The sequence below is a fragment of the Canis lupus genome, chromosome 23, assembly GCF_048164855.1.
Source record: "Canis lupus baileyi chromosome 23, mCanLup2.hap1, whole genome shotgun sequence".
NCBI classification, from domain to species: Eukaryota; Metazoa; Chordata; class Mammalia; order Carnivora; family Canidae; genus Canis; species Canis lupus.
In genome coordinates, this window is record NC_132860.1 from 10,485,068 (window position 1) to 10,502,890 (window position 17,823).

Genomic DNA, 17,823 nt, shown 5'->3' on the forward strand with positions numbered 1-17,823 from the left:
GCGCCGTTAAAATAAACGAACTAGACCTGTAACTATCAGCTCGGATAAATTTCCAAAAGGAAAGCTGAGTGTAAAGAACAAGTATAAAAAAAGATATTTCAGTGATGCTATTTATGTAAATCTTTAAAACAAACTAAAAACATTACACAGTATTTAAGGACACATAGGTAAAAAGTATAAAACCAGCCTGGCAGTAATGAATACCAGCTTCAAAACAGTGGCTCTTTCCCGGGAGAAGAAGTGGCTGGAGGGCAAGAATGGGAAGCAGGGCTTAGTCTGTATTTTTATGATCGATCTTTTTTTTTTTTTTTTTCTTTTTAAGGGAAGGGTTGAAGCAGATACAGTAAAATGATGACTAATGTTCTGGATCTGGCTGGGGTAATGTGTCTTGTCTGTTAAATTATTTTTTGTACCTTTCTGTGGGTTGAACTACAAAATTTCAAACAAGTTATTTTTAACTTACTTTTTGAATAATTTACAGTTCTGTGGATAAATATTTGTGTTACAATAGTAAGGGACAAAAGCAGGACAAAACATACACAAGTATTTACAAATTTCACCAATTAAAGATCTCTAAAGAGATTATCTAAAATATTCATACTAATGGCAAGACTCAAAGTCTGCTTTTTCTTTACACTCATCCATATTTTCCATTTTTTGTCATGAAGATTAGCATTCGTTTAATAAACTGGACAGGAAAGTTTTTCAATGACTGCAGAAAAACGTGAGTGAATTTGGCCCTAGGAAAGGGTCTAAAAGCTAGAAAGAGGGTGCTGTGATGGGGCATGGGCATCACAGGCTGTCAGAAATCTGCACTCAAATGCTGGCCTGGAGACTCCCTGGCTCTGTGACTGAGTCCATTCGATCTTTTCCCCATTAGTGAGCCTTTATTGAGCACCAGCTGTGTACCGGGCTAGGGATACAGCAGTGAACAGAACATACACGGTCCTTCCCACCCCTGTAGAGCAGATAGTCTAGTGAGAGGGAACAGTACGTGCACCATCCCTGTGAGGGGAAAGTCCAAGGGTGATAAGAAGCACCTGAGTTGGATTGGGAGGCCCAGTACAGAGAGGGCCTGGAGAGAAGAGAAGACCCTGCAAGGCGTATGTAAGGAAGTGAAAGAAGGCAGGGGTTCTGGAATGCAGTGGGGTGGAGAGGAGTTGGGTAAGGGGAGGCCAGCAAGGCAGTCAGGAGCCAGAGCTCACTCAGGGCCTCTCGGGCCGCGGAAAGGCCTTTATGAGGATGTGGGAAGCACTGAAGGCTTTTGAGCGGGGGAGCCATGCAACAAACCTGGGTTGTCAGAGGTGACCAAGACGCTCCTCCATCCTTGAAGGTTGGGGTGGGTGGTGAGCAGCCCGTTGGCCCGTTGGCTGTCGGCATGGCTCACCGAGTAGGAGAGTGGTGTTGGGATCAGGGGATGGCGCAGATGGAGAGACGGGGAAGGATTTGAAGTATTTCGAGGCAGAGTTGGCGGGCCTTGGACGATGGTGGGTGGAGGCTGCTGGTAGACGAGGTTAGAGTGAGGGAGGGGCTGAGGAGGAAGGTCAGGGGGGTTGGCGGGAGAGGGAGACCCTGAAAAGGCTGTGGGGGGCAGGGTGGCAGCAGGGGTAGTGAGCTCGCCACCAAGCGTGGTTGAGCTTCGGTGTCTTCACCTGTAAACGGGGTTTATGGTCTCCCGGGCTCCCAGGGTGAGCGTTGCAGCGCTGTTCTCAAAACCTCTTCTAGAACAGTCTTCTCTCTCTTACACAGGAGGGACGTGTTACTCTTGGGGCTGGAACGAGCATGGCATGTGCGGGGATGGCTCCGAAGCCAACGTCTGGGCCCCGAAGCCCGTGGAGGCTCTGCGGTCGTCACGGGGACTCCTCGTGGGCTGTGGGGCTGGCCACTCCCTGGCCCTCTGCCAGCCGCCAGCCCGCCCTGAGTTGGACCAGCGCCCCAAGGCCACCAGCTCTTCCCCAGATGCCACTGAGGACACTGAATCTCAGGAAGCCACGGACAAAGAGAGAGAAAGTGGAAGGAAAGACAACCAGAAACTTCTACCCAAAGCCAATCTGGCAGGTCCAGAAATGGGGGGCTTGTAACAGAGGCCGTTTAATAAAGTGACTTTTCCCACCCAAAGTGTTCCCAGAGAATTGCTTGGTCAGCTGGTGGGGCTGGCCTGAGAAGGGCTCCGGAGGTACTGTGGTTGGGCTGACCATGGGCCAGAATGATGGGAGGCTGTCTGGCCAGTGTCTGGGGTTCAAGGACACAGACATCCCTTCCGCCCAGCAGATGGGAACAAGTCTCCCCACGAGGGCAATAGCAAGAACCCAAGTTGGTTGCATGGCTGGGGAATCTGGTCTCTGAGCAACATTCAAACTGCCATTGCCAAGGACATGGAAACCAGCAGGTTCCAGCCTGTCTTTCCCTGTGGGGACAGAGAACCCAGCCCAGCGCCCATGGCTGTCACGGTCCAGCAGCCTTCGAGTCTCAGCACATTAGTTTGCTGGTTTGAGGAGGTCGGGGTGTCCTGGTCAGGCAAGCGGGCACTTGGACAGGAAGGAGTTCTTATCTTGGTGACTAGGTGAAGGGAGAAGGTTCTGGATGGAGGGTTGGAAGGAAGTGGAGATGAGTGAGGGGGAAAGAGACAAGACTTCTGGGAAGACCTAGCGGAGGGGACGCTGGGGACAGACCAGGGAATCTAGAACCAGAAGACTGGTGTCTTCATGCGAGCCAGACAGGACCCTGGATCCACCAAGCTATATAGCTTCAGGTGAGGGGCAGGGGGAGTCTGACCCTAATTAACCCCTGACATCTGCCCTTGCCTCTGCAGGAAGGGGCTTCAGGTAAAATGGGGACAGGCCAGACCACTGGCCCCAGGCTTCCCTAGGTGGCGGCTGTGGCTTTGGGGGACAGAGCGCCTGTCTCTCTGCTATGACTGGTAGCAGGCCTTTGGCCAGAGGGCCTCAGAAAATGGCTTTCCCCTGGAGACTGTGTGGCAGTGTCCCCAGCTCGCTGGCCCAGTCTGTGGCCCACTCCACACCACCTCCCCTCGGCGACTCAGGAGAGGATTGGGTCCCTGAGGGCCAGACTTCAGGAAGTTACAAAACCCCAGGACCTCAGAGCAGAGGACCTGTCATGACCTCCTAGCCTAGTGACCTTCAAAGTGCATTTGTTAGAGCCCTGGAAGTCTCCCGAGAATTCAGGGGCCACCGTGGGCTATGGGCAAAGGAAAGCCACCTGGACAGAGGTCCGGGTCCCCAACCCTCCACCTTATTCACAGCAGCTTTATTTTCATCTACATTATATACTGGGCTTCACAGAAGCTTTCACTTGACAAGGGGTCCTTGAGAAAGTTTGGAAACCACTGGTCTTACCCAACATTTCCATTTTTCATTTGGGAAAACAGAGGCCTAACAAAAGGGGAAAGGACCACACACCTCACTCCTGGCCCTGGGTCCTGATCGGGAGGTGACCCATCCAGAGCCTCGAACCAGACCAGGGGGGCCAGACAAGAGGCAACCCTGGGACCAGGAGTGGGTTTAGCTCCATGGAGTAGGGCCGAGGACCACCCTGAGCTCCCCGGGCCTGAGCCTGGGCACCACCCGCAGCCACTGGCTGACCGTGAACCAGTGCGTGGAGGCCTGTTCCCAATGCTGCATCCTGGGAACGGCACCACCGGCCAGCGAGGCCCGGGTCGCCCACTCCCGGAACCAGCGAGAGCCTAGAACAGTCTGTAAGCGCTTCTGCAACGGGAAGGACGGCTCTGTGCACCTTGAGCTGGTCTTGCCGAGGTTCCCACACCCTCAGATGGAGCAGCTGGGTGGCCCGGGATGACCCCCGCCCCGCCCGGCCTACAGGCTGGACGATCCGCGTCAGGCACAGGCCAGAGCCGTCACGCACCGAGAGCCCTCAGGCCCGGACTTCTGGACGGGCTTCCGCCTCACGAGGAGCCAACACGGCCTGGGGGGCCCGGGTCCCCTCCCGCCGCCCTCAGCACCTGCTGGCAGGCACCCCAGTTCTGAGTCTTCTGCTGAGCCCTAGGGCCCCTCCCGAGGCCTTGTGGGCCTAAGAAAGAAGCCTCTCAGGCCTCCTTCCCCGCTGAAACGGGGGGGGCGGGGGGGACGCATCTCAGGCCTCAGACTCGCTCGGGACTCGCCCACAGGGCACAGAAAACCCACACGCGGGGAGTGAGCGGCTCCCGGCACTAGACAACGCGGCTGACGGGCCTGTCACGTCGAGGGCCTCCCTCGTGCCTTTCCCGCGGCAGCAGGAAGTCCTTTCACCGGGTCTGACGGGGGCCTGGAAACTCCAGGCCCGTCCACAGTAGTGTCGCCCACGTGTTTTTCTGGACCCTTCAAGTCCTGTGGTCATTCTCCGACTTAGAGATGTCCAGGCCCCTCATTCCAAACAGACCCTGGGCTCTTCGAGAGCAAGGGGCCTGGTCTTGGTGGATTCCGGAACCCCTTCACCAAGGATGGGCTCTGATACAGCGGAAGGGCCCAATAAATGCTAACAAATGAGCCGGTGAGAACACTCCTAGGGCGCCCACGGGGTGGGGGGGCTTCAGGGGGGTCAGGATCCCCTCACACCACCCGTCCTCTGTTTGCCTCTGACAAGCGTGTGAGGACGACGCTGTGCAGGTTATAACCACTGACAGTCGGTGTCCGTGTCCTCCACCTGGTTAGCTAATGAGCCATAGGAGCCAGTTTGGGTAAATACTCGCTCATTTTAAAAAATGTCTTTCTTTCTGATAGACCAAGTAGAGTGGCCTTCGAATTCCTCCCGTGTGAGAAGAAGGAAGGGAACAGGAGAGGGGAGTGAGCCCAGCGTGTGCGCGCAAGCCTCGGGCCAGGCATCTGCAGTGACGGTATAGGGTCACCATGTACCAGGCGCGAGTGGCATGTGTACCTCCTCGCCTGCCTGCCACACGCCCTCCCCTCCTGGTCACAAGCACCCCCCTCTCCCCCAGCAGGCCCACCACCTTCCAACTCGCCATCAGATCCAAACTGGATGAGACTGTGCTTGCCAAGGTGAATGCGGGCCTGGGGCTCAGAGGAAAGTGCTCTCCCCTGCCCCCCAGGCGCCTGGAAGGACACCCAGTGACATGGGAATTGGGAGCTACCTGGTGAGGTGGGAAGTGGTGGGACTGTCCGAGGGAGGGAGTTACGCGTCCTGGGTGCACAGGGTCGGAGCCCCAGAGCCATAAGAGTCCACGGGGCGGCGGGGGGCGCTGTGCTGGCCAACTGAAGGAGCTTCCCTTCCCTTCTCAGGACACCAGGTGTTTAGGCAGGTGAGCAAGGTGGCCAGATGTGTGTGTGGAAGGTTCTGGGCTTCTATTGCACCCATGGCACTGCATGAAGGCAGGCAGGAGGCCAAGTCCTGGGGGCCCTGGGATCCGGGACCAGCCACACTAGTGTCCCTGTCAGTTCTGGGCTCTAGCCCCGGGAAGGCCCCAGTCAGCTTGAGACGGCTTCACCTGAGCCCTGAAGTCAGCCCGCCTGGGTTAAAATCTTCCTTCCTCTTCCATCCGCTGTGTGGCTTCAGGCCAGTTACTTCCCCTCTCTGCACCTGTCCTCTAGCCTCTAAAACAGGCAGGTTGAATTACGTGGGCTGTCATTAGACAATGTTTCCCAGATGCTCCCCACGCAGCAGACGCTCAGGGCATGCTCATCTTTTTTCCCCATTAGCTACTATGTCCCAGAAAACCCACACCGTAAGTGGCTTTGTGCTATGTCCCCTCAAGTCCACCAGAGGTGCTCCCTCCAGCCTGGGTCCCAAGTAGACTGAACACGACGTTCCCTGCAGCAGCTGAGGCTGCTTGGCTTCCACCTCCTGAGACTTGGGAATGGCTGTGGGGTACATAGTGTGACCTTGCTGCTCTTCGGCTGCATGACCCCTTAGGTGGAGGCCTTACCGTACTCGTCGCTCCACTGACCCCCGGCCCTTGGTTTCCGGACCACACGGGGTGGAAGTTCAGGCAAAGGCTCCCAGGGGACAAGGAAATGTTAGATGAGAATTCACACCTACCTTCAGCCTCCTACCCACCCACCTGACGGCCAACTCAGTCCATGCTGGAGGCATCGAGAGAGCTGACATCTGGGGAAACTCACACCCACTTTTCTGTGGCCCTGGGAAGAGCATTCTCCTCTGTAGGCCTCAGTTCCTCATCTACAAAATGCTCAGAGGCTGACCACCATGACCATTAGGGACCTCCCCACCTGAACGTTCCTGGATCCTCCAATGAATAAGAAACAAAGTGGAAGCCCAGTCCCCACTCCATCCCCCATGAGAAACCAAGTGAACAACCAGTGCAAATCAAGATCCCCGAGAGAGGGCTCCTCCCCTTCAAGAGGCCTCCAGGCTGGGGGAGATGCATGCAGTAAGGAGGTCCACCAGACTGGGCCCAGCAGGGCGTAGCTGGGTAGGGCACCCAGACCTGTCCGTCAGCCCCTCGCCTCTGCCAACATCAGATTCACAGGTCTGGAAGGAGGGGGTGATTAAGGTCCGCACAGGGGCTGGGAGCTCTGACATGGCCAGATTCAAGGAGTCATCAAGATGGCATGACTCACAGAGAAGTTTCCGTGTCAGTGAACCCCCTAGAGGATGTCTCATTATAGGGTCAAGTCCTTGTATGCTCCATCCCTTCTGAGAGTTGTCTCCTTCCCCAGACCAAACAGGATCTGCAGAGAGGGTTCCAGAGGGCAACTTCTTTCTTAGGACCTGGTTTTGTTTTTTGTTGTTTTTGTTGTTGTTGTTTTTTCCCAGCAGGAGGACAGCCAGCATCTTGGCTGGGTCCTCGAGAGCAGAGGAGCGAGGGTTCAGGTTTACCCCAGCCCAGCCCAGCACAGCAGGCCGGATCACAGGCAGAACCAAATCACGACACTGCCCAAGGCAATAAAAACCCAAATCCGTGCTTCATCTCAAAAGTCAGCTTTTTATTATTGAGGGCCAGGGCCCAAGGAGGGGAGGGTGTTGAGCTAAAGCAGCATTGCTCTCTTTCCAGGAAATGTTGCGAGCTGCAGTGAAAGCTCGAGATGTTGCATTTTTTTTTTCAACTCAAGCATGTGTTTTTCAAAAATATCATCCTTCCCCACCCCCCACCCCACCACTAATTTTAGAGTCAGATCAAAGCCAAGCTACTGTCCTCTGTTTCTGTTGGGAAAATACTATATTTATTCAAGATGCAGAAGTGGGTCTCTGCAAACCTCCGATTGCTTCAGGAAAACAAATCTGCTTTAGACTATACAGAAACCATGATACAAAATTTATTTCATGCTAGAATCGCTTTGCATAACATTGGGCATGCAGTTTTTTTTTTTTGTTTTTTTGTTTTTTTGTTTTTTTACTCTGAAGTACTAAATTGCATACAATGCCAGGTTGTGCCTTGATAAAGGTGGAGGAGGGCCGCCCCTCCCGTGGTCCTGATCTTTTGGAGCTCTAAAGTAACACTTGGAAAATCCGTACAGTGTTGCTTAGTTACTATGAACAATTTGTTATGAGAGCTGGTCACACTGGATCTACACACCAAGAAGATGATAGAATCGACCTAGACTAGCCGCTGTCGGGGGTCTTGGGGAGACGTCCGCTGGGGTCACAAGCATGCCAGACAGGGAAGAAAGCCGCGGTGCGCGTTTCCACAATTCTATTTGGAGCAAAGTTCTCAGTTTCCGCGTGAGAGATGAGCTATGAAGGTGAGGTCAATATGACCGATGACTGACCGACTGCCCTTTATGGAACCTTGACTCTCGATCTCGTGTACAAAAAAGGGAAGCAATCCGTTCCCCGCCCTCGGCCCTCCCCCCCCGCCCCCAGAAATGCACAGGTTTCTACCGACCGCCGTGACAGTCTGGCTCCAGCAACGTTTGTGTAAAAGTAAAGAGCTTTGAAAGAAAATAGAGGACTTTTGCTTTTTTTTTTTCTCGTTGTTGTGGTTCTTTGGGGTGATCATTACAGTTGCAGGGGGGTTGGTGGGTTTGGTTTGCTGGGTTTTCTCTTTAACTTCATGCAAGTCATGCTAAGGAACCCCTCCACCCCCCTCCCCGAATAAAATAAAATTAAAAAAAAAAAAAAGAAAAGGAAAGGAAAAGAAGGAAAAGAAATCCTCTACGGTCGGTTACCATTTGGCCGTAGAAAAAGCTACGTCCGTCCTAGTACAAGACCTGGGCCACTCGGACTCGTCCGGCAAACCTGCATGGCGTGAATTTACTCTGTCCGAGGGTGAGGAGGGGCTGCTGGTCCACCCAGATGCTTAATAGCCACCAGTGTCCTCGGCCAAGCCGCCTGGTCAAGTCACTCTCACAGCCTCTGTCGGCATATACTTAGCAATGACAGGGCTTTCTTTGCAAAGATCTGTATGTAAAGAATACAATTAACACTTGAGCTTCTCTTCTTGGCTTTCCCATCCCGCTTGGTACTTAGTTTTTAAGGAAGGAGGAGGAAAGACAGAACAGCCGCATGCAGAGGCAGGCAGATTCTTCTCCAGCTGGCTTGGTTTTCCCATGCAGTGAGCCGGCCCAGCACTCCTCTCTTTCTCCCTCCTGGGGATCCAGTGAGTCCCTAACTCTCCTACCCTGCACGTGGCTTTATGCACTGCAATTATCCCGAGTAAGGCAAGTCCTCGGCGCTGTCATGACTCCATGAGAACAGGGCCGGGTGGATGTGGGTGGGGACACTTCAACCTTGGCGCCTCCCAAAGACCCTGGCACCCACGCCTCTGTGGGATCGGGGAGCGGGGTACCACCTGTGGACAGTGGTTGCCGCTGGGCTCCCTTGGCCACTACAGGGAGATGGGGCTTCTTCTGTCCCACACTCCCCGGGCTTCTGGAAGCACAGTCAAGACACTCTCCTGTCTGCTCTTTTATAAAGGCCACACAGATTGATCCAACATTCAAGATGAAGGAGATAGGCAGCCCGTGAGACCTTCCCGGGCAAAGCACAGCCACAAAGTCTCTCTGCTTTCCTCCCCCCTCTCTCCCCTGGGCTGCTCCTGCTCCTGTATTCTAGAGCCTCCACCCAGGAAGAAGCCAGTTGTGAAGGGGAGCATCAGGCCTATCCGTGGAAGGTGCCAAGGATGGGCCCGCCCCAGGCCCACAGCCCTCCACCATGCAGCACCATGCGGGCAGCAGTACGCCGCACTGGGGTCCGAGGGACCTCCAGGCAGGGCAAGGAAGCAGGGACCAGCCTGGATCAGGTGGGCACGCACTAAGTGCCAGCGACCAGAAGGACTTCCCCAACTCAGTGGAGGCTGCCTCTCCTCCTTCTGGGTTTGGGATTGCCTTTTATTCTCAATTCTGTGTTTTCTCCTGGTGTGCTGTTGAACCACTTCAAATACTGGAGTAGTTGTGAATAGCCACAGGCCACACCAACTATTGCTCTGAAAAACCAACTATTCCCTCCGGCCCAACCTGCTCACTCCGGTCAGCATGCATCCCAGGTGAGCACGTGAGGCCCCTCCCAGGCATGCACGAGTTGTCCAGCCAGTCCGATAGGCCAAGGATGGCTTCCTCTACCTTCCAGGCCCATGCTGGAAGCCTGGAGCTAGGGTGCTCTGGGCCCCCGCCTCAAGCTTCTCTCCAGCCCATGCTCAAGCTCTAGTAGAAGTTTTTTCCCCGGGGGGGTCAGCCTGAGATAAGGGTCTGATACAAGGAGACCTTGAACAGAGGTCACCATGGGGCTCAGCCTTCACCAACCACAGGGGGCCGCTGACCACACCCAGGGCGGTGACCAGGGATGGAAGGCGCTGCACAGAGTTCTCTTGGCGAGTCCTCCAACTGCCACTAGCACACCTCTTACCTCTGCAAGGACACTGGCCTCACGCCCCCCAAGGCCTGAGGCCACCTCTCTCTTCATGCCTCCCCTCTCACTGGCCTACAGATTCTCTTTAAAGGGTGCTCTTTCCGAACATGGATCTTGGGTGGCTAAGCCCACAGGGTACTGGCCAGGCCAGGCCCACGCCGTTGGGTGTCCTCAACCAAGGGACAGGGGCGATCACCTTGCCTTCTTGGTCTCACCGGCCACCTGCCAGAGCAGCCTGGAGGAGTCACTTCTCCTCTCACATCCCCGGGTAGCCCCCTGCCTGAGGGTCACCACCCTGTAGTCACCCGGCCTATCCCGGGGTCCTTCCTGCCCCTCCGCTCAGTTCCAACCCACCGCTGCCGGGACCTCCAGTTCTCTCTGCCAGCCTGACATCCCACTTGGGAGAAAGGGACTCAGACCTCTGGAGGCCAAGCCTGGGGGGGTGGGGGGCTCCTTCCGCTCCTCGCCCCCCCAGCGTGCCTGCCTGCCCCTCAGCACCCCTCCCTGCCACCCCGCCCGCCCACCTGCAGGAGCGCGAGGCGGCCCAGCTGATGCAGAGTGCCCCCGCCTCCCCTACATACCCTTTCTCATTCCTCCACCAGGCGGGCACGCGTACTCCCCGGTTGATAAGAGGAAGCAGGGTCCGTATCTCTCGCGGGTGCCCGAGCGAGTAAAGGGCAGGCCCTCATCAGGAGTGAGGGCCTGGTCTATGTGGGGGCAGTCTTCGTTCGCCAGCGCGGCCTTCGCCACCTCCCCATTCAGTTTGGAATCTTCAAACATATAAGCAGAAGCTATTGAGACACTGAAAACCGTTTAGTGGGGGAGGGGGACAAGCCAGAGGCGGGGCATTGGCAGAGGGCGGCCTGTCCCTGAGGACAGAAGAGCGAGCGGGCCGAGGGGGAGGCCGAGGCTGCGGTCCCCGGCTCACTGAGGCAGCCTGCGGGCTGCCCACCGTGCGGGACGGAGGGGCTCCTGGGTTTGCTCAAAGTTTGCAAAAAGATGAGTTGGTGATGGGGCCAGCAAGCGTGGTGCTGGGGGCTGGGCCCAGGGCCCAGGGCCCAGGCGGGGCCGATGAGACAGGATGGTGTGGATGCGGTCATGGGTAGGGGGGCAGACACAGAGCTCGGGGAGAGGACAGACAGACACGCGGGAAAACTCCAGTCCACAGAGGGGGCCTCTTCAGACGGCTCTCTGCTGCTGACCAGAGCCTGGCTGCTGCCGATCGCACCTAGCTAGCTCCTCAAGGCTCCCCAGCCCACTGAGACCCCATCTGTCGCCTCCCCTCCCCCACTGCCATCCGCCTCACCACCCGCATCGCGCTGCTGTCCACACATACCCTATGTCATCGCTCGTCCTGCCCCCACTGTTTGGATTCAACCTGGTTCCTCGGCATGCCTTACCCCCGTACACACCAGGCCTGGCCACACGGCCTCCTCTGTCCCCAGATTCACCTGGGTCGCTCTCTGCCCCGACCCCCATACAGACTAGGGCTGGCCATGCAGTCTCTTCTATCCCCATAGGCTCACCCAGTTCACTCCGCATACCCACCCCCCATCCAGACTACTCCTGGCCACATGGCCTCCTCTGTCCCCACAGGCTCGCCCAGGCCACTCCGTACTCCCACAGGCCCACATGCAGACCAGACCTGGCCACACGGCCTCCTCTGTCCCCACATTCACCTGAGTCGCTCTCTGCCCCGACCCCCATACAGACTAGGGCTGGCCATGCAGTCTCTTCTGTCCCCATAGGCTCACCCAGGTCACTCCGCATACCCACCCCCCATCCAGACTACTCCTGGCCACATGGCCTCCTCTGTCCCCACAGGCTCGCCTGGGTCACTCTGTATGCCCACAGGCCCACATGCAGACCAAGCCTGGCCACACGGCCTCCTCTGTCCCCAGATTCACCTTGGTCGCTCTCTGCCCCATCCCCATACAGACTAGGGCTGGCCATGCAGTCTTTTCTGTCCTCATAGGCTCACCCAGGTCACTCTGCATACCCACCCCCCAACCAGACTACTCCTGGCCACGCGGCCTCCTCTGTCCCCACAGGCTTGCCCAGGCCACTCCGTATGCCCACAGGCCCACATGCAGACCAGGCCTGGCCACACGGCCTCCTCTGTCCCCACACAGACCCAGGTCAACCGCCCTACCTGCTCCACCCCCCACGCAGACTTAAGCTAGTCCCTCAGTCGGCCCTGACCCCACTCGGATCACGCCGGCATCTACCGCCCCTCTCCGCCCGCAGCGGGCCTGGTCAGCTGGCACAGGCACAGGAGGGATGTATGCATGAGCGGTGAGAGCGGGCCGTGACGTGGGAGGGCCTCCCTTCCTCCGCTCCTCACAGCAGCGTCCCGGCAAAGCAGAGCAAATGGACGTGTAAAGACAACAGTGGCGGATGGACTCGGGCAGGGAAAGAGGAATCTTGGCCTCTGTGACAGCCTGAGAAGGAGCCTGGGGGGAGGTCTGAGGACACACGTGGTGGGGGGCAAGGCCTGGCCAGAGCAAGGAGCGCTCCCTCTCCCAAGTCCAGGGGCAGAGCCGTGGAAGCCTCTGGAGCTGGCACAGGTAGCCCTGTCTGGCCTCGGCTCCCGCCCATCACTCCTGGGGATTGAGCCTGCCCCCTGCTCTCTGCCCTCAAAGCAGAATCTTCCAGGCCAGGGCGGAGCAACTCAGTCCCCACGGTGGGCACCGGGGCTTCCTCAAAGCTTTCATCTGGGGTGAGAGCCTCCTGGGAAGGCGACACCAACGTGGGTGTGAACACGAGGGGAGGCTCTCTGAAAGGCTAAAGAGTGGACCCTCCTCCATGACCTTGTTCACATCATGTAACTACACGCACAAGTGATCCTCCTCCACGTGCACACACTCAGCGTGCCCGTGGGTGGGATCACGGCCCGTGTACACATCATGTCACTACAAAGAGGCAGTCAGTCAAAAGAGAAATGGACCAATCAGGTTTATTCGTAAAGCAAATCCAAAAAAAAAAAAAAAAAAAAGGAAAAGAAAAAGAAGAAAAAAAATCCCATCATAATTTTGGAACTTTAAAAAAAAAGGTCTGTCGTACAAGATGGCAAAGCATTTCACGTACAGTGCGTTTCTTAACAAATCCCAGGGGCTTCGCTCCCCGATTTATTCTGAACCAGAAAGGCCAGTTACCAAGGTAACTCTGACACCACGTGACTGGGGCCTCTCTGGGGTCTGGGAGCTGCCTGGCGCTTGGGGCGTGTCTGTGGGCACACACGTGTGCGCGCGGACACGCCCCGGCCTGCCTCCCACTCTGGCTGGGCCCTGTGTCCCCTCCCGGGGCAGGGCGGGCGCAGGGGGACAGAAGGGAAGGGGCACCAGGGAGGGGAGAGTGGGTGAGGTGCGGGCGTGCTGCCTCCCTGTTGGCCACCGTCTGTCTGTCCGTCCGGGAGGTACCTCTAGCCGGTAGCCCGGCCGGGGTGGGTCAGAGGTGGGTGGCGACCCGGCCTCCGGCTCTGAGCCCCCGCCCCTCCGCGCGTGCCCCCCGGAGAGTCCGGCTGCCTCGGCCTTCCAGGGCCCCAAGTTGGGCTGGTCTGCCCGCGGGGGCCGGGGGCAGGGGCAGCCGTCGGGCCTCCCGGGTGCGTGCGAGCTGGGCACCCGCGTCTCCCTGGAAAGCCTCCAGGACCCCCCTGGGGCCTGCTGCTTCTCTCAATGGTGGTGGCCTTCGCGGGAAGCTAGGGCTGGGTGCTGGGCTGGGCAGCGGGTTTATCTGCGGGTTGGGTTCGTCCGGGTTCTCCCTCCCCAACTCCAGAGGGGCGGCTGGAAAGGAGAGAAACCAACGAGGGCCCGACTCTCTGAACCCGGGGAACCCGTGAAAGAGGCCGGAGGTGCCAGCGCAGCCAAGCCTCCCCCCGCCCGCCCCCGCCCTGTCCTTCGGAGGAGAAGGCCACCGGGAGCCCTGGTTCCCACCTGCTCCCCCGAAGGCCGGGAGCCCTGCCCGCCCTGGCCCGGGCCCTCGGCCCCCCAGCCCCGCCGGCCTGCAATGATGAAATGACAGCATGGGCAGCGTCTCACGGAGATGGTTTCCAGGCTTTGAAATGGGCTGAGAGAGATGAGCATCTGCAAGAGGGTCATTTTTTTTTAAACTTTGGAGCAAGGAGAACCCGGTGTGTGGGCCCTCGGCCAGCACGGCTGGCGTCTCTGCCCTGCTCTCCGGGCACCGCCAAGGTACTTACTGTTCACACCAGCAACGGGCGCCGGGGGGGGCGCACGCCAGGCTGGGGCAGGGTGGGGGGTGCTGGGCATTGCCTTGGGTTTAGCCCCCAGGGGTCTGCCCAGCTGGGGGCCCAGGGAAAAAGTCCCAGGCTAACTGGGGACAGTCTGTGAGAGACACGAGCAGAGTATAATCACGAGAACTGGCACAAGTCATGCAACAAAACGAGGAGAGAGAGAGAAAGAGAGAGAGAGAGAAACATGATTAGTGGAGAGAGAGAGAAAGAGAGAAAATGTGAACAACACAGAAAAGAACACCCATGCCTGGCCCCCAGAGTGGGCTCATTTCTCTACTATTTCCCCCTTGGCCCGCCTGGGGGCCACGAGGACCCCACTCCGGACCCCAGCTGCCCACCCTGGCCCTCGAACCCGAGCAAAAACTCGGTCGGCCCCATGTGCAGGGCCCCTGCCCGCACCCTGTCTGGTCACCCCTCCCCGATCCTGTCACCCTCCCGCCCCATGGAGTACCGCCACTCCCAGCACCCCCTGCAGCCCAGCGGAGGACAGTGGAAGGCCAGGGCCGGGGGCCCTGCCAACGCAGCTGCTCAGGGAGAAGCCCCCTTCCAAGAGGACCAGAGGCTGCAGTGGTAGCTCCTGGGGAGCCCAGGTGGGAGTTTCTCTGGGGCTTCATGCTGTCCTACCTGCCAGTGGGCAAAAAGTAGGTGTGGCCACCAACCCACCCCCGTGCCAGTACCCCGCTCACCTACAGTGGGAGCCCCGTACGCAGCGCCACAGAGGACCAACCCATGTCACAGGAGCGGAGATGGACAAGACACACACGTGAATGGACATGGCAGGACAGAGGGAGCGCTCCGAGCTGTCCAAGGCAGGTGGTCTAGGAGCCCGACTACAGAGGGGGAGGAGACCCTTCTGGGGAGATGAGCAGCTTCTGAGCCATTGGCCCCAGGCAGTCCCTGACTATGTGAGGTGCCCTCCTGGCATCCCCCCATGAGGCTCTATGACCCCCCACAGGACAAATCCCCAAAACCCTGAGGCCATGCCAGCCATGGTACAGAGGAAGAGACCAGATCGTCCCTCACAGACACACAGACCTGAAGCTTCAGGACAGACCAAGAGGTGGAGGTGAGGGAAGGTGCTGTTGATGTGCCCAGGAGGCTTTGCTTGAGTCCTAGGAGTCTGGCCCTTGGTGGGGGGGTGAGGGGTAGGGGGTGTCCCAGAGCCCAGCAGGCTGCATGTGGCCTTAAACCAGATTCTAAATGTGGAATTAGGAAACCCAGATTTCACCGAGGCCACCTGACTGTCCTTGGGGGTGGAGCGAGGCTGGAAAGGCCTTGTGGGGTCGTGTCTTACCTCTCTCAATTCTTGTAGGGTCAGGTCTCCACCCACATTTGCCTTCCTCACCTCTGGCCTCCCCACCCCATTCACTCATAGACACCCCCACTCCCATCTAGGTATGTAGCTGCAAGCAGAAGAGGAAGCAAATGGGAAGGGACTCAGTGATGCAGAGATGGAGGTCCCTTTAGGACCATGCACCTTGGTGATAGATCATCTGGGTTTCACATACCAGCTTTTGGAAGCAGGAGCGTTTGGGTTAGGGATGAGGCTCAGAGGGGTCTGGGAGCCAAGGTCTGGACAGCACGACAGCACCTCCAGGGCAAGTGAGTATTTGGGGAGGGAGGGAGGGCAGACTGTAGTGGGGGGAGAGAAAGGCAGGAAGGTCTGGGCATCTGGGCTCCTGAGGGCCAGCTTGGGAGGCCCCAAATCCCTCCTCAGCCAGAGACTGCACGAGCCAGAGCTCTCTGGGGCCAGGGCAGCCAGGGCTGGGGGGCCCAGGGGATCCACCAGGAGTGGAAGGGCTTCACAGGTCTGCTGCAGCATGGGAAGAGGGCTTTGTCTCTGGGACTAGCTGGCGTGCATGCCCGAACACACACGCCTGCACTTGGCACACATGTGCGTGCATGTGTGCGTGTCTGAGCTTGCGTGTGCGTGTGCATGCCCTCAGCACATGGGGAATACTGGCATTTTCTAGGAGTACAGAGGAGTTTGTGCCTGACTGGAGTGAACTGGGGATCCTTGGTAGGCTGGCCTGGGCACCCAAGCTTGGGGCACTGACAGATCGAGTGTTGCAGGGCATGTGACAGGAGGGCCAAGTAGTGTCACGGTGATGTCACCCAACTCTGAGCTCTTCCTGCTGGGGCCTGGAGTGGAAGTGGGGGCTGAGCCAGCCCAGACCCTCCCCAGAGCCCCAGGAACTCCTCTTGCCGTCATGGTGGCTCCTGAGGTCACACGTCCACCTAATCCAAAGCAGAGAGGTGGGGTAGGAGCTCTCCACTAGCCCGTGCCTCACCTGCCGATGGGAGCCATGCCTCAGCCCGGGGGCCCGGCCCTACCTCAGGCCCCCTGTTTTAGCCTCGGAGACCCTCGCCCACCCCCTGGTCCAGCCCAGGACCCTGACCACATTCCTCTTGAGTGCCTACAGGAATCCAGGAAGCGGGGAGGGGCATGGGACCAGATGAACGGGCAGGAGAGCCCCCACGGGCAGAGAGGCGGGTCTTGGGGATACTGCGCTGGGCAGCACAGGTGTGGAATGAAGCCAGATCGGGGGCAGGACAGGGTGGTGGGCGCATTAGCGGGGAAGAATCAATCATCCGCTGGGTGAGGCCACCCAAACCGGGGGAAACTTGCTCATCCAGGGCTGAGCTAGCCTCCTGCCAGACCTGGGCACGGGGACGTCCTTCATAGACTAAATGCTACCTACCACTCACTCAGCCTCCCTCACCCCGGCACTTCTTAGCTCAGTGCTGTCATTCTTCTCTGGGTCATTCATTTCCTTGAAATCCCTGTGTCCACAGAATAAGTCGATGGTATTCCATGGGTAGAGGTAGACTATGGGCTTTATATCTTCGGACCAGAGCCCCGTGATCAACTTTATGTGCTATGTGCAGGTTCTCATAAAACTGAGATAGTCCCATAACAAACCACTAGCCATGGAATATGAGAATATATCCCACGGTGACTAGTATTGTTTCGTGGCCCCCCTCCCCCCTGGCCCCCCACTGAATTCACGGGAATGTGGCTGTACACTGGTCTGGATGTCACGTATTGCTGCTGCAGTACCTACTGCCGGAAATGGGGAGAACCCTCGGTGGGAGGTGGTTGCTGGTCTGTAGTGCTTTCGTCTAAGCTGCCCGGGGTGGTGGCCCCCCTCTAGTCCTTTGCTCACCAGCCGCTTCCATCAGAAGAAGGCCACCGGAAACTCCCACTCGACCGTCAACCCAAACAGACAACGTGAAAGCTAGAGTCGCTCCAACAGGTTCCTAAAGATAAATGCTAAACTCTAGAGTGGTGGTAGATGAGTTGGTTCGGCATGCTATGGGGTAAGTAAGCTTGTTACGGAGGGCTACAGGCGTCTCCTAGGACGCACCTGGAGCTAGGCAGCCGGAATCAGAGCAGGAGTTCTACTCAGCTATGGAGACAGGCTCTGTTGGGGGTGAGAATCCTTGCTACTGCCTTCGCAGGGACCCTCCTGCCAGATCCCGTGCACCAACTGTGCTGCCCGCACAGCCTGAAGGGAGCCGAGTAAAGACCACATCAGAAGCTGTCTGGCATTTCCGAATCACACCCACCCCTGCCCTGCCCCGACACTGGGACAGTGGCCTGAGTCAGAGACTCACGCTTGCCTCCTGCCCACCGAGCAGCAGCCCCCTGGGCTCCTGCTAAGAGAGTCCTCAGCAACCTCGCGGGCCATGTCGTCTCTTCAGAACCTCACGAGACCAGCGCGCCAACCTCCTTACCCAGGGCCACCAGTGAGGTTCCTCCAGCAGGCTCTCGCCTTGTGAATTTGGCTGCC

At 57.9% G+C, this 17,823-nt stretch overlaps 2 protein-coding genes and 1 long non-coding RNA gene across 10 annotated transcripts in view; 2 read left to right on the top strand and 1 right to left on the bottom strand.

Annotated features, from left to right (window-relative positions):
• The window catches only part of SERGEF (secretion regulating guanine nucleotide exchange factor), a 220,343-nt gene extending 218,225 nt beyond the window's left edge, over window positions 1–2,118 (top strand). The window contains 2 exon segments of the mRNA XM_072793871.1: window positions 1,750–2,000; window positions 2,003–2,118. Coding sequence (XP_072649972.1) covers window positions 1,750–2,000; window positions 2,003–2,095 — 344 coding nt within the window. The 3' untranslated portion in view covers window positions 2,096–2,118.
• Window positions 2,119–4,110: 1,992 nt separating this feature from the next.
• LOC140614720 (uncharacterized) lies at window positions 4,111–7,545 on the top strand. Its single transcript, XR_012015507.1, has 2 exons — window positions 4,111–4,506; window positions 4,737–7,545. It is a non-coding gene; the product is annotated as an uncharacterized lncRNA (long non-coding RNA).
• The window catches only part of KCNC1 (potassium voltage-gated channel subfamily C member 1), a 43,638-nt gene continuing 32,711 nt past the window's right edge, over window positions 6,897–17,823 (bottom strand). Inside the window, exons 3-5 of one of the 8 annotated variants that reach the window (XR_012015506.1) lie at window positions 17,197–17,290; window positions 16,732–16,813; window positions 12,717–16,267 (exon numbers count right to left, since the gene is read on the bottom strand). Coding sequence is in view for 4 of the 8 variants with exons in the window: in XM_072793873.1 (XP_072649974.1) it covers window positions 8,267–8,331; window positions 10,359–10,547 (254 nt within the window). In the remaining 4 variants the exon portion in view is untranslated. Of the gene's footprint in view, window positions 8,332–10,358; window positions 10,548–12,716; window positions 17,291–17,823 lie in introns of those variants that run through there. The other 7 variants (XM_072793873.1, XR_012015504.1, XR_012015505.1 and 4 more) reach the window with 7 other exon arrangements.